General features: G+C 52.9%; 1 protein-coding gene across 7 annotated transcripts in view; it reads right to left on the bottom strand.

Annotated features, from left to right (window-relative positions):
- Positions 1-3,701: 3,701 nt before the first annotated feature.
- Positions 3,702-15,019, bottom strand: part of DIP2C (disco interacting protein 2 homolog C) — a 413,035-nt gene continuing 401,717 nt past the window's right edge. For all 7 annotated transcript variants that reach the window (XM_053896045.1, XM_053896047.1, XM_053896044.1 and 4 more), the window contains 4 exons: positions 14,367-14,441; positions 11,456-11,630; positions 9,713-9,836; positions 3,702-6,816 (listed from right to left, as the gene is read on the bottom strand). In XM_053896045.1, coding sequence (XP_053752020.1) covers positions 6,564-6,816; positions 9,713-9,836; positions 11,456-11,630; positions 14,367-14,441 — 627 coding nt within the window. In that variant the 3' untranslated portion in view covers positions 3,702-6,563. The remainder of the gene's footprint in view (positions 6,817-9,712; positions 9,837-11,455; positions 11,631-14,366; positions 14,442-15,019) is intronic.

The raw sequence follows: 15,019 nt of genomic DNA, 5'->3' as shown, positions 1-15,019 counted from the left end.
CTTGTGCAACCACTGCACAAGCGAAAAAACAAAAAAATCTAAAACACAAAAACAAAAACAATGCCCCAAACAACCCAAAGCATGTCTTCAGTTACCTTCTGGGTTTACTTTGAGAAATAAGTCACTTCCTCTCTGAGCAGGTCCAGCTCCCCAGGGGGGTTCTCACGTCTGGACGCAGGTTTGTTACAAGAACTAGCTGTTTATGGCAAGGAAACAAGGTTAAATGAGTGCTCAACTTCATGCCCACATTTCAGCTAGAAAATCAGTTTAAAGAACAGTGTACGTGGGGCAACTCAGACCTTGGCGATCATCTCGTCTTACCCCTTGGTTTGGAGACAGTAAAGCTCACGTGATCCCCTCTGTGTGCAGCCAAGACTACATCTCAGTCTCCGACCAGCTGCCTCTCAGCCTCTGCCAGACCTCAAACCTGGGAGAACGATGGGGCTCCCTTCGCTTTACCCCGCAACTTCAAATGGTTGGTGCTCAGATATTTATTGATAAGGGAACAACAGAGAAGTTGGAACATTAAAGTGTTTAAAGACCGAACTACCAGACGCAGAAACGAACTCCTGTGGAAGGAAAAATCGCAGTCAAAAGTTACTTCTCAGAAGTTTCCTTACTACTTTGCATCTTAGAACAGGAATCAGCTGACGATGACCTCAGGGCCAAATCTGGTTGCTATTTGTAGGACCCAAAGCTAAAAATGGCAAAGCTTCTAAACCCAAAGCTTCTGAATAGTTGAGAAAAGTCAATGGAATAGTACTTCACGATGGGGAACTGAAACAAAACCCACATTTCTGTGTCTGCTTACTTGAGGGCTGCCTTTGTGTCGCACCATCAGCAACGAGCGGTTGAGACAGAAACCGCCTGGCCGGCAGAGCCCGCACCACTTAACTCCCTGGCCCTTCCACGGCAGGCTGGCAAAGATCTGGTTAAACCCTGGCTGCAGCTGGGGCCAAGACGCGGCATAACCACTGTGCCTTGTTAGCTTTTCAGGCATAACTGCCCGCCAGCGATTAACGGTTGTCACCAAACGAATCCCTACAGCCCGTCCATGCCCGCCAGCTCCATCTTCAGAGGCGCCTGTCCATCTCCAGGAAGCACAGTGCTGGTGGCACACGTCCACTTACTTTCAGTCTACGCAACCGCTTAAGTCATCGCCTGGCTGACAAAGACCCCGGACGCACTCAGAACCTGGTAGCGCCTCTTGATGACAACACTCTGTCCCCGAGAATCACTGCTTGCTGTGCCCTAGTCACTGACCACACACCAGAGCCGGGGACTTCAGGAACTCAGTCCTCGATGGAACGCCGTCTGATGGTGACCAGGGCGGGTTCCACCTGCCGTTGCCTGGCGAGTGTGCGAAGGGACACCTGGTGGACGCAGGAAGCACAGCCACGGGTCAGGGACTCACCAAGGGTTACCGCACAAGACCAGGCCGGTCCCGGGTGCCTTGGGGGCCGCTCTGGATCCACGTTCAGGCTTCAGGGGCACACTGCTGCTGGGCAGTGACCGGGGGCCTGCTGACGTCCTCCCGAAGGGGCAGCCAGCATGCATCGGCGGGGGCTGCCATCCACCCGTGGCTCTCGGCACAGTCCCTTCACAATGCAGCGAGGACGGGGAACATTTCCCCTCGGCTCCGCTCTGGCCTAAGCAGGGAACGGGCTCCAGTCGCTGACCTTTGCCCCGACCTGCCCCCTTACCGCACCTGCACGCTCTCATCCGTGGTGCCCGCTCTCGAACGACGCTGCTTCGCCGCTTGCCAGAGCTCCCTACCGTGCTGTTACCCGGGGAACCAATCCCCCATTCGAGAACCGCGCCGCCCCTCTCTCAGCACCTTCCCCTTTCCCCGTGGCTGTCCCCCACCGTCTTTCTGGTACTTCCAGCCGTTGGTCAGGTGGCAGGGGCACTTGCGCTCCAACGGCGGGTCATTACAGTGCACACGTGTGGCAACAAGGCCTGCGTGGCTGTCAGCCCTCGCTGGCACCTCGTGTAGGACCAAAGTAAGTACCTCTCGCCGTGCCTCCAGCAGCCCCTACCGCCTCCCGAGCTGTCCGCCTCCCACCGGGCTCGAGCCCTGCGGGCACAGGGATCCTCAGACCCTTCCCCCCCAGGACGTCCTGCGTCCGGCCAGCGCTTACAGAACGCCCGCTCTGTGCGGGGCTCCGCGGCGGAGCCAGCATGGCGAGCGGGCAGGTGAAGACGGAGAACGCGCGTCCACACGGGCTCAGGGAACAGCAATGCGCACAGCGGAGCTGCCGCCCCCGCCCTTCTGGGCACTGGGCGCCGGCGGGCCCTTCCTCCTGCTCACTCTCCTCCCTCCCAGGGCAGTGCTCCAGCCCGCTCCTGGAGGAGCGCAGGCGGGGCCTGCACGCTGTCCTCGGGGCGGTGGACGCAGCTCCCCCGGCCACACCACACGCCGTGCCCCACCTTCCCGCCTGCCACACACGGTCTCCCTCTCGGGGCTCGGTCCCGACACGCGCAAGAACGGAGCCTCAGGGGAGGAAGGCCTACGGGCTGACCTGCAGGGGTCGTGTGCCTGGAGATCTATGCCGTGGGGGCGGCAGACACAGCCAAACCACGAAGGCTTCCCCTACCCACTGCCAGCCCGGATGGCAGGTGCGCGGGACGCTCACGCCCCGGTGACAGCGTCGGGAACGCGGCCGACCTCTGTCCCGCCCTGTGGCTCCGGACCCCCCCCCCCCCCCCCCCCCCCGGGTCTAGAGGCCCGACACGCTACTACGGCGCGGGGGGCGCACACGGGGGGCACGCGTGAGGGGGCCTTCCGTCCGCGCGCGCAGGAGGCCGCAGGGCAGACGACAGCACGGGGACGAGACCCAGCTGCCCCAGGCTGTCGCCGGCCGGGTCCAGGAACCCACCGCCGTGGAGCTGCAGCGCGCGGAGCAGGCCGCCACAGCCGAAAGCACGACGCACACACGCACGCACACTCGCGCATGCGCCGTCCGAAGCATGGCCCCCCCAGGACCACGTGTCTGTCAGCGGGTCTCGGGCGCCCAGCTCGCGAGGTCCGAGGCGCCTGCGTGGGGCGTCTCCACCGCCACAGGCAGGGGTGCTCAGGGGCGAACGGCTGGGCACGGGGGCCGCTGCCCCGCGGGCGCTTCGCGGCGCACGTTTGAGGTCTACTGGTTTTGGTGTGTATACAGCTGAGGTCTCGAGAACCATCAGGCTGAAGGTCCGTGCGCCTGCCCCTGCCCTTGCGACACAAACCTGAAAGAATTCTCAGATCTTGGGCAAAAGACAAGAGCTTCTGGTCGTCAGATGAACAAAGATAACTTGGGTTGGAAGAGTCAGCTGGTCCTACTTCCTGACATGCAGAGGTCCCCTGTCATACAGCTGACAGAAAGTATTTGCACACAGGACTCATGCTTACTCTTTGTCCCCCAAATCTAGCAAGAATCTGTACACTTCCAGCAAATGTGAACAAATATATTTAGATATATTTAAAAGAATTAAAAAAAAACATTTCACAAAACATGTTGCCATAGGAATTTTTTAAGCAATAAATGCCCACATCAAAATTTAAACATTGTTCAAAGTATGATTATCTGTACTAATAAGTAATGCAACAAATTATGTAAACAGAGTCAGATACATTTCCCATTTCCCTGCAGGAGTCACTTCCTTCCTGGGATTGAACCTGTCCCAGACAGTTTTCCAGGGGACCAATTAAGAAACTGCTATTTTCAGAGCAACAAAAATAAAAGCTTTTATTTGTTCATTTGAATATAAAACAGGCGTTATCACAGATGTACAAAGCTTACTGGTGGTTTAACATACGAGAAGGTTGCCGTCCTTTGCACATAAAAATTTTGTTTGAAACCGTGATTGGTTGAGTACATGAATTTCTCTAACCAGTCACCACACTCTATGAAATAACGCTGCTAACATTCAACTGATAAAAGGGACAGTTTCCCTTGGGTAAAGTGTCAAGCAGGATTAAATATATATAATAAACAAGCACCATGAGGAAGCCGCCCTGTTGGGTTAGGTCTGTGTTTCAATGTTCATTGTGTACCCTTCTTTGTGCAAGTTGATTACACGGTTTTGTCTGACTTCAAAAGCACAAGGTCACAAGACAAACATTGTTACATTCTCATGAATGATTTATCTACAGCACAATTTCTAATACAGAACGATCCTTCTTTATTGCTGAAACGGGTTTCCTTTCCTTTTTCTTGCACAAATGACCTTTGATCCCAGCCCCCAACCCTTTGACCTCAACTCTAACATGAGAGATGATAGGACGTCACTAACCATGTTCACAACCGCACCGCCTTGCATGTGAAGGTCCTACTGGAAGTGACACCTGATTTGTTTGCTTCCGACATCAGCTAGACCTCACAAGTTATCCTGCAACTGTGTTTCCTAATCAGTACATGACCTGAAGCCTTAAACCATCCTTCCCCTTAAACAAGGTTGGTATGTGTAAGAAAATGTCTTTTTTCCGTGTGTGGTGGGGATTCCCCCCGCCCCTCGTAGGAAGCAGAAGACTGTAGGAATGTGTATCTGAAGCGTGTAGAAATATTCACACAGCAATGAAGTCAAATAATATTTTAAAAATCAACTAATTTGTGGAGATGGAAGGATGCACCCCACATGCAGACAAAGTTTTAAAAATGCCACTTAAAATTTTAAGAAAACAAGTAGCCTTGGATCTCGGAAGTCAAACAAAACTCTCTTTTAGCAAAGGGCTTACTGCTGGCGCATACAGCAAAGGCAGATGAAGACATTGCCTACAATATAACGAAAAGAGAATCTAAAGTTTGCCCAGCAACAATCTTGGTCATGCATTTCTAGCAACGAGAGCCACTGCGGGGTCATATTGGGGCAGTTACGAGAAAGATCACGCTTGGACAGCTGATACCTCTTCTTGGCTGGACACAGATGGGCCAATTCAATCAAGGAGTGTACAGGTGAGACATGAAAATTGGAAGGCGTGTGAGGCGGCGGCGGCGGCGGCGGCAGCAGCAGCAGCAGCAAGAGACGGAAATCAGAAACGTGTTATCCACAGGTGGCGAGACGAAGGCAGCTGTGAGGCTTTCTTGCTCCAGCCAGTGGCTCTGTTAGGAGTCCGGGGGCAGCTCATGCGAGTTCCCTGTGGGTTTTGCTCACGCCGGGGCAGGGAACCCCAGAGAGCTGGCCGAGGAGACGATCTCCTAGGTGAGTCTTTTCCCTTAAAGCTGTTCTGGACACTCTGTCCACTCCATACAGTGGCCATCTGAGGGGAATCGACACAACCCAGTGCAAATGACCACAGAATATCATTCCTTTTCATACCAAGGACCAAAAGGGGTGACACTAACAAAAATGATGAAGAACATTGTGCAGCGAATTCTTGCAGCTAAGAGAACAGTGCCACACACACCTGCCTTCCCTAATGCCCGCTCCGCGTACTAAGCACATGCTGGCACACCGTTCGCTGTTGCCCCCACAGCAAAGGAAAGATAGTGCACATTTAGCCTCAAATTCCTTCCCCATCTCTGAGATGGCAATAATTTCACTTGCTGGTCTCTGGTTCTAGAAGAAACATTTAGACCGGGCTACCGGCAATCTGTGATTGCTCACGTCAGCAAAGTGGGTGTGAGAGAATCTCTCTTTATCTACAGTACAGTGGAGGGGACACCATGCAAGTGACAGGTTCTGCATTTTAAACTTTAAAATCTCCTTTGTTCATTAGTGAATTTATATTTCATATATATATATTTGTTGTGATACTATCCACGCAAGATAATACAACACTTTTTTATATTAGCAAACATTACAAGACTTTAATGTTCTTGAATGTTTTTTCTCTTTTATACTTCTAAAGAGATCAAAATAAATTAAACGTTTTGTACATAATTACATATGAAGAAGTTAACTTATTTTATCTTTTTAGTTTAGTACAAAGTTATCTGCAAGATAGTTGCCGAAATACACCTTATGTATAATTCCTTCTCACTCTATGCTAACTTCCAAGGCCGTATGCTAGCCTTTGTTTCTTCAGTACATTTCTGACAAAGAAAGCTGCTAAAATCTAATTGGAAGGTGCTATTTGGAAGGTTTCCTCGTACCTCAACAAACTTTCCTAAAAGGATAAGATCTAGCAATGGCTTAAATCAGTAACAAGGTCCATGTCATTAAGATTTCATGACACATTAAACAGAGAAAACAATTCTTTGTCACACTACATAAATTGTTTAAAAGAACCCATCTTGAGGGCAGAATATTTTTTAATTGCTATTTTGGCTTAACAAAATACCACATTTACGAAGAAAGCACTTATCCAATAATTAAAAAAAAAAAAGAAAAGAAAAGAAAGTTTTTGAAATGGGTTTTCCAACAAACTGAAGGCAGTAATCCAAAGTCCTTCTGAGCAAACTGCAGTGGTAAATTCACATTTCACATTTCACCCCCATGCCAACCAGGACTGCTGTGGAGTCTCGCTGAGGCGTGACCAAAGGCTCCATCCCAGTGAATGTTGCCCTCGTGTCTGCAAACTTCAGTGACACTGAGAAAAACGTTTCCTTCCCTGGAAAGGTCCATGGGAGCCAGAGACGACACTACATGTTGTAGGCCACATAGATGGGGTCCAGCTGGTCAGCCAAAAACCCATCACGCAGGTGCATGCGCTGCTTCTCTCCCCGGGAGTTGATGGGGATCACACCGATGTCCACCACAACCACCACCCCCACCACCAGGTAGTGCTCCTCCAGGACCACATTGGTCACCAAGGGGACCAGGTCCAAGGCTTCTTGCTCTGACCCATCAAGCTCAACCACCACCACCAGCAAATTTGTCCAGGTGAACACAGCGCTGGAAGAGAGAGAAAATCATCACTATACAGCGAGGTTTTTATTGAACAACTACGCTTTCTTGTCAACAAGTCCCATCCATCTGGCTCTTTTTGGATGTGCCTGTGCGCTGACCATCTCTCTGAGCCCACGGCCGTCAGCTCATTAAGTGCCGCACACAAGCCTGTCGCTGGCGTTTTCTAACCGCGGCACTCATGGTGGCTGCTGCGCGTGCACGTGATCTCTGTGCTCGGCATCACCCTGACAGCGGCCCTGCCCTCTGCCCTCAGCCGCTGCCGAGGGACACGCCGTGGTCGGGTAGCACAGGAGCCCCACCACCTGTGCGCTGTGCCCCTAAGGTGAAGCCTTTGGCCCCCCCCCCCCCCCCCCCCCCGGGCCTGGGGCTGGTATGCGATGAGGCCAGGGGTAAGTCAGCAGAGGCTGGAGAACAGCTGGGGCTTTGGGGCTGGTCCTGCCCTGCCTGTGCCACAGAGGGAGGGGGCACTGAGGGAGCACGAGCAGCATGGAGAAGAACCGCCAGCTTTGTGTGCAGCTGACCACGGGTCCCGTCACACTGGGGCCGGCTAACCCAGTGGGCAACTGCACACACGGGGCACAGTAACTGTTTCTAGTACTGAGTCTGGGATGAGTCTAACACAGCAAGAGTGACCTGTATGGGGAACAATTCCTTAAGAACATCAGAGATGGACCCAGAAGTATTCTATTTGGGATCTTTCAATGGAAGGTCACCCAGAGCATTTGGTCCGGCCAGTCTGTGGAAGCCGAAGCTTGGTGCTGCTTTACAATGCCAGCCACCTGAACTTTTACGGTTGGTCGTTAGAAAGTGCTAGTAAGAGGGCGTTAGTGGCCACTGCTCCTGGTGCACACGCTCCACTGGCCGCGGAGGTCAGAAGGCTCCCAGGGCGAAGGGGCTGTGTGCAGGAGGAGGCCAGGCTCCAGGGGCCTGCAGGGGGCTGCTGGTATCTGCTTCTCCAGCCAGATGCACAGAGGTTCTATGGGGCAGCAAGTGTTTGCGAAACTCACTATGTTTTCTAATAGCTTCAGAACACATTTATTCAGAAAAAAAACTCCACACATCTTGTTCAGAATGACCAGTAAATATATTAATGTGGAAGGAAAGAGCAGAGAATGTGTTCGACAGATTACTGCTTCTGGGTTTGGCCTGGTGATAAGCGCGTGTACCCAAGGAAACAGTCCTGCCGAGGTCTGTTCCCAAGATGTGCTGGGAGTCTTTGTGACTCTAAAATATTGCTCTGCATGGCCCGAGTGAGCCCATCCTGAGTTTGTGATATCACAGGTCAGATACACATAGTAGCCACTTTGGGCATAATTTAATTATAGCATTTGACACTGAGGACACAGTATTAGGAACCAGGCTGGATTCTGTATTGGATGGGGCAGGGCTTTGCCAGGAAGCTGTGGGCGGGCCAACATCTCTCTCCTTCCATCAGAGCTTTCCTAGGCCCAGAGATGTCAACCTCTGGAGACGACGGATGAGAAGCGAAAGACGTGGCTAGCGGACGGTGCCGCTGTGCACAGTCACATCGAGTGACACACGTGTCGGCCTTGGTCCGAGATACCTGACAGGGCCCGCTGGCGGAGCAGCACAGGCCCGGTGAGGGAAGGAAGAAGGAGCAAGAACGACATAGTAGGCTGCACTGGGCGGTTGCCGGCGGACAAAGCCCGGCACAATCAAGCCGCTGTCCTTTCTGGTGCACACGTGAACAGAGCGGAGCACGAGGCCTGACACACCTCGGGTGAGGCCACACGGCAGGTGGCAACAGCAGTGCTTAGAACAAAACCCTGAACCCTGGAACAGAAACCCACAAGGGGCAGCAAGGAGCACCTGCCACAGACCTGTGAGGGGCAGACAGCCCTTCGCAACTACACAGAAAACGCTAGAGGGAGGCGGTGCAAACCAGTCTGCAGTATTTTCTCACAGACACAGAGCTGGAAGGCTGTAACCGGGGTGCGGCCCGGTGCCATTTCCGGGCCGGGGTCTTTCTAGGGCTTCCGTCTCCTGTCTACACGCAAGCGGACAGGCAGCTTCCGCAGATTCAGGGAGAGCAGGCACGCGTCCAAGTCTGAAGCACAGGACCGTGCGGGGAGTGATGGCCCTCCCATCTCTTCCATCCTGCCAAGCTTTCCGTGTTCCCGTTCAGTAAACGGCAACAGATGACCAGCCTGCAATCCGCTCACATGACGCAATGAACGATCTCAGGCCAATCTACCCACGAGGAAAAACTGCTCACGAGACAGCTCGGAACGTGCCTCCCTTTGGGTTCGAGAGCAGCTTCGTCAGGCCTCTGCTGGCTCCGGGACCCACCAAGCGCACAAACCTACAGCTACGGGTGCTGAGCCACTTTTCACTCTTAAACACCACGTGAAGGCGCTCCGTGAGCTTGAGGAAGGGCTCCACGCTGCAGCCTCCAGGCCAGCCCCAGGCACCGTGGGCCACCGTCAGCACCGCCAACCAAATGGACCAGGGAGGGAGGGAGCCCAGCTCCAGGAGGACAGGCCCCGGGGCCCCCGGCCTGCCGGAGGGCATCTGGTGTAACTGCCTCCCGTCTGAGCCTTACGGCCTGTGAAGGACCCTCACTCTGAAGTGCCTGCTCGCGCGCCTGTGTGCAGTCCGTTTTCCCCATGTGACCCTCGCGCAGACTCAACGCAAGTAAGTGACAATTTCCGGGACTCGCTCTCCAGGCGCATCGTTCTCAGGAAAACACGCAATCTGTGGACTCTACGCCAAGCGTGCCCTTTTGCGGCTAAGTTATCAGCCCCGAAGGTAAAGGTCTACAATCCAAAGCCGAGGCTCTCCTGCACAGGCCCCCCGTCCATTCCCAATGCCACACAGTCTCTGTCCCGTGCCACTGTGCACACACCCGCCCACTACTCACCATTCTGTGACGCTTTTATGGGCTCTGATGACTGAGGTCTCGATGTCTATCGGGTGATACCTCATCCCCCGCAGCTCCATTGCCTCATCCAGAGCCCCCACCACATACAGGGCATCGTGGCGCTCTGTGTAGGGAACGGAAAACGTGTGTGAACTTCGCCACAAGGGTGCTCGAGCTGCTTAAAAACAAAAGTCTAAAACTACTCCTGACTGCGAGACGCAAAGGAGTGGGGCCACTGAGCGAGGGGAGCAAGCTCCTTTCTACCAGGGTCGCTGTGCTCCCAAGGAAATGGCCGGGCCAGCATGCAGTCTCCTGGGAGGGCTGCTCTCACACCTGTAACATCGCTCCGCACCTCAACACCACGGAGTAGAGTGCGTTCTCGGACCAGCTTCCGTGCACCTGCAGTAGGCCAGCCCACGTTCCTTGCAGCCCTCAGCCCCAGTGGGGCCGGCAGACGCGCCCCAACCCTCAGAGTGCTCTCCCAAAGCCCTAGGGTCAGGGTGCAGCAGCAGAGCCAAAATTAAACCTGGTTCCCTCTGATGTCATCACATGAGGTCTAAACTCATTCTACCTCTCAGTAGGAAAAAAAGCAGAGTTTGTGATAATGCTCATAAACAAAGATTTCCTTAGCTCATGTAACCGTGAAACGTCTTCTCACTCATGCAAACCTCGGACAGTGGCAACATGAGGTCAGTCCGTCTTTCCTTAAAAGCAAGGAGACACCCTCAATCTTTAGGGTGGTAAGTATATCCGAGAGTATTTGAAAGAAGCGATCGACATACAGAATACCAGAAAAGAAGTCTTTTCCAGTTTTAAGTCAGATGAGATGAGGACATTTATTTGCTGGCCTCTAACTATTAATACAGCAGGGACTCCAGTCTTTTGCGGGGGGTCACAGAGCTGAGGACAACAGCGCTGTCCCAGCACCCCCGACCCAAATGCCACAGGGTGGGACCTATCCCACCTCCTGAGGAGGTCCTGGGAATCCCAGATAACACCCTCCAATAAAATAGCCTATGGTTTTCCCAAATTGCAAACATGATACAAACACGATGCCAAAATATTTTTGTGCTTTGCTTTCCCCCTAAATTCATGCCAGTTCAGCCAGGCTCATAGAGCTCCCGCCATGCAGCTGTGTCTGGAAGCCTTCTTGAAAGTCACCTCCTGGGGCTGGGGTCTGACAGGATCTCACCAAGAAATCTCTGCTCCCATCCTTTGAAATAACGGAGTCCTGCCTCTGTTTTGAGTAGGACTGGTAGCTGAGACCTTAATAGCAAGTAGGACTTTACATTTTCATCTTTCGTAACTTCCCTGCCTGGCACCAGCCGCCCTCAGAGGCGGGAGCAGCAGCCTCCATGCGACCACGGCCTGAGCGCCTGGCTACCTCTCCTTCCTGACAGGCCACACTGCGTCAAGTCCTGCCGCCACCGCCCAGCTGTGGTTGCGGGCGGGCCTCGTTGGGACTGGGCGGCTGCAGGAGGGGCGGGGGGTCTGTCCACTGCACTTAGGGGCGCGGTGTCACGGGCAGGGCACACTCTGGCTCCTGTGAGAGCACACAGGACACGACGCGCGGCTTCAGCGTGGACACTGTCACACCCGCCATCCTTTCTTCCATACTCAGCTGCTTCTTGGCTGATTTGTAGCCAGCATGTGCGAGGAGCTCCTGGGGCTGGGGTCCCAAACCCACACAAGTTCTCAGGGCCTGGGGACCCGGCTTCTCGACCCACCTGCCTGGGCTCTTACCTCCGTTTGCGTCTGTGAGCTCCGTCCTCCGCAGGAACCCCAAATAGCCCGTCCGCGCCCAGACCGTCTGCGTGTCTCCGAAACTTAACCTTGAGTTGAAGTGGTCTGACTGGAGGGACTCGTCTCCATAAATGGTGAAGTAGCCACTGGCGTTGTGGGCACTGTGAACCCAGATCTGTTCAGGAAGCAACAGAATTGGGTGAGTTCACCTGGGAACATCCCTGGGGAAGAAAGTACGTGCGCAAGGCAGCAGCTGATCAAGGTGCCCTCAAGGCACGAACAAGGCCACGTGAGTCTCACGCAGGCTTCTGGGGGGAACGCAGAGGCGCGAAGCAAACCACCAAGCTGTCCACCTATGGAGAAGCTCGTCAGAACAGGAAGGGTTTGAAAGGAGGCACATCAAGTGAACGATGTTGTACTAACCAGTTTCCTTGCACTTATTCAAATATAATGATTGTTTCTAAAAAGCAATTTGGAAAAATGATGAAAACTTTTATGATTTATTTTTCCCTTTCACGTGGTTTGCACACTTTTGGGAACCTATTCCAACACAACAGCAGAAACCAAAACCGACTCAAAGAAGGAAAGGTGTGTAATATCAAGAAACAAAACAGCCTGTGTGTGTGACACTTGGGCAAATGAGAAAGAACAACATTTTGACTCAAAGTGGTGACTATGTGAGTCATGCAGAGCCATGGAAAAGACTCGAGGTTAAGCCAATTAAGTCCCTGAAACATGCATAAAACTGCATGCAATTCTGTCTCTGCAGAGAAAAGAACCAGAAGTCAGGGTCTTCTGGACTACACAGTGTTTACAGTAAAGACGTTCTGAGCTGGGTTGTTTTCATTATTCTATTACACTGAAAAATGGACGAGTGAGCGACAGTCCACCTTGTCTGCACTGTCCCGTGGCTCTCAGACACTGTGGGCACATCCACAGCCACCCAGTCAGTACCTGCTGAACAAACCCAACCCCAGAGTAAAGAAAAAAGCGACACCATCGTATAAGGGCAATGAAACTTGTTCCTTCTTCTCAGACACAAAATTTCCTTGTGAAGACACGCTCCTGTTCAGAAAACCAGGGTGAAGTGGGCTCTGATGCCCGGCTGGAGCCGAGGCCACTGGCTAGACAGCGGCACAGGCTGGCACCCTCTCCAGGCACCCAGGACAGCACACTGTCCTTCCCAGTTTCATTCCTAGGAATTGACTGACTGATTGAAGTTTATTTATTTTGAGAGACACAGAGAGAGTGGTGGAGGGGCAGAGAGAGAGGAAGAGGGAGAATCTCAAGCAGGCTCCTTGCTGATGTGGGGCTCGAACCCACCAACCGTGAGATCATGACCTGAGTCGAAACCAAGAGTCGGACGCTTGACTGGCTGAGCCCCCAGGGGCCCCGAAACAGACTCGTAAGTACAGAGTATAGACTGTGGTGCCAGAGGGGAGGCAGTGGGCAGGGGCTAAGTGCGGGGAGGGGATTGAGAGGTAAAAACCTCCAGGTGTAAAGTCAACAAATCTCGGGGATCAAAAACGCAGCACAGGGAATGCAGGCAATGGAATCGTCATCATGTTGTGTGGTGACCACACTTGTCCTGGTCAAGAGTCACATCACTGTGCTGTGCACCTGACGCTGACACGACACCGTGTGTATCAACGGTCCTTCAAGTCAACAAAGCCGCTGCACCCCTCTTCCTGGTGCCCCAGCGCAGTGGCGCAAGCACACATCACCGGTGGCTGAAGAAACGACAGCGGTGAGTCCTGACCACTGCTCACATCCCAAATGCCTTTTCTGGTTGGGCTGCTGCTTAGCCCTTCGTGGGAATCTCTCAATCACGTGTGAAGATCAGAACTGAGGGGATAAAATACTGTACAGGTCTTACTTAGGAATCTCCTTTAAATAGGTTCCTAGACGGGAGCCCGTGTGGCTCCCCAGGCTTAACACCCACAGTTGCCTAAGCATCCGATGCTTGGTTTCAGCTCAGGTCGTGATCTTGTGGTTTCGTGGGGTCGAGACCCGCGTCAGGCTCTGTGCTGTCAGCATGAAGCCTGATTGAGATTCTCTCTCCCTCTCTCTCTGCCCCTCCCCTCACTCATACTCACACTCTCAAATAAATAAACTTAAAACAAAAGAGTCTGTTTGTTGAGCAGTGGTGTTTTTAATAAGCTGTTAGCGACAACAGCAGGTCTGTGGGCAGCTGGGGAACCTCTGTGAGGAGGGAAGCTGACCATGTGGGGCAGGTGACACGGCAGCAAGGACGTGGGCATTAGACCCAGTGCCCATGAGGGGCTCGGCCTTGCCGAGAACAGGAGGGAAGGTAAGTGCACCGTGCCCCTTTCTGATGTCCCTCCCACTGGCTGAGTGGGGGAGGGGGTGATCTAGGGCAGCAGGAAGGGGGGTCAACCAGCGTGGGTTTCCTCCTAAATACGAGCGAATGGGTCAAGGCCACTGTTGAGTTTCTGACAGAGAAAATGCCTGTCATTCCCTAAACTGCGACCATTTACTGACACTCCATGGTTCTAGGCTGTGGCCTTGTGCCCTGGGCACGTTCTCCATGGCTGTCCAGATGCGCTTCTCAGCACTAAGTCGGCAAGCGTGCAGGAAAGGCAAGAGCTAGGACATAAGGAAACTCAGTCCACATATGTTCACTATCCTCTGCCCTAAATTCTTTGGAGAGGGCCATTCACACTTGCTCACGGAAATCTGCTTTGCAACCCTGAACTTCGGTGACTCGTTCTAGCGGTAAAGCTTATTTCAGGTTCCTTCCCGGCCAGTGACTTGACTTGAGGCTTAGCGGTGCTTCCAGGTGTTGAGGACGACCCGGCGCGTCCAGCAGGGCAGTCATTTGGTCTCAGAGGCTCCATCTCTGAGCACGCCCCGCAGCTCGCCTCCCCCGGGCGGACACCCCGGAACTCACCTCACCCAGGTGGGAGTCGCCCAACGGTCCTTTTGTTTCTGGATTGGCAATTATGATCCGAACCCCCGGGAGGATCTATGTGGCAGAGGAGAACGTTCTGGTCAGTGGACAGACAGGCAGATGCCACACTAATCAACCTTGCTGTGGCCTTTATGCCACATGCCCGTTTTCCTTTCTAAAACTGTCTAGAAAGTGGTATGGCCTTAAATCAAAATTACATACCATAACATAATTACTGCATGACAACCGCATCTTACTGTAACTATTACTACAAAGATAGTGCCTGTATTAAAGTGATCTTCACATTAAGAATCTGGGGACACCTGGGTGGCTCAGTTGGTTAAGCATCCACTCTTGGTTTTGGCTCAGTTCATCCCATGGTTCCTGGGATTGAGCCCTGCATCAGGCTGTGCGCAGACAGCGAGAAGCCTGCTTGGGATTCTCTCTCTGTCTCTGTCTCTCCCTGACCCTCTCCCACTTGCTCTCTCTTAATAATAAGTAAACACTTAAAAACATTAAGAATGTGAATAAAAACATTATGACTGATACAACTTAACTCAGCATGATGCGTGAAAAATAGGAATTTTCAGACATTTCAATCAACTTTTCAGTTGTGTTTCGTATCGTGCCTGACATCATGGCGCGTGAATGTG

This window comes from Panthera pardus, unplaced genomic scaffold, assembly GCF_024362965.1.
Source record: "Panthera pardus isolate Hobbes unplaced genomic scaffold, ASM2436296v1 HiC_scaffold_6, whole genome shotgun sequence".
Classification (NCBI taxonomy): Eukaryota; Metazoa; Chordata; class Mammalia; order Carnivora; family Felidae; genus Panthera; species Panthera pardus.
This window is presented reverse-complemented; position numbering and strand designations above follow the sequence as displayed.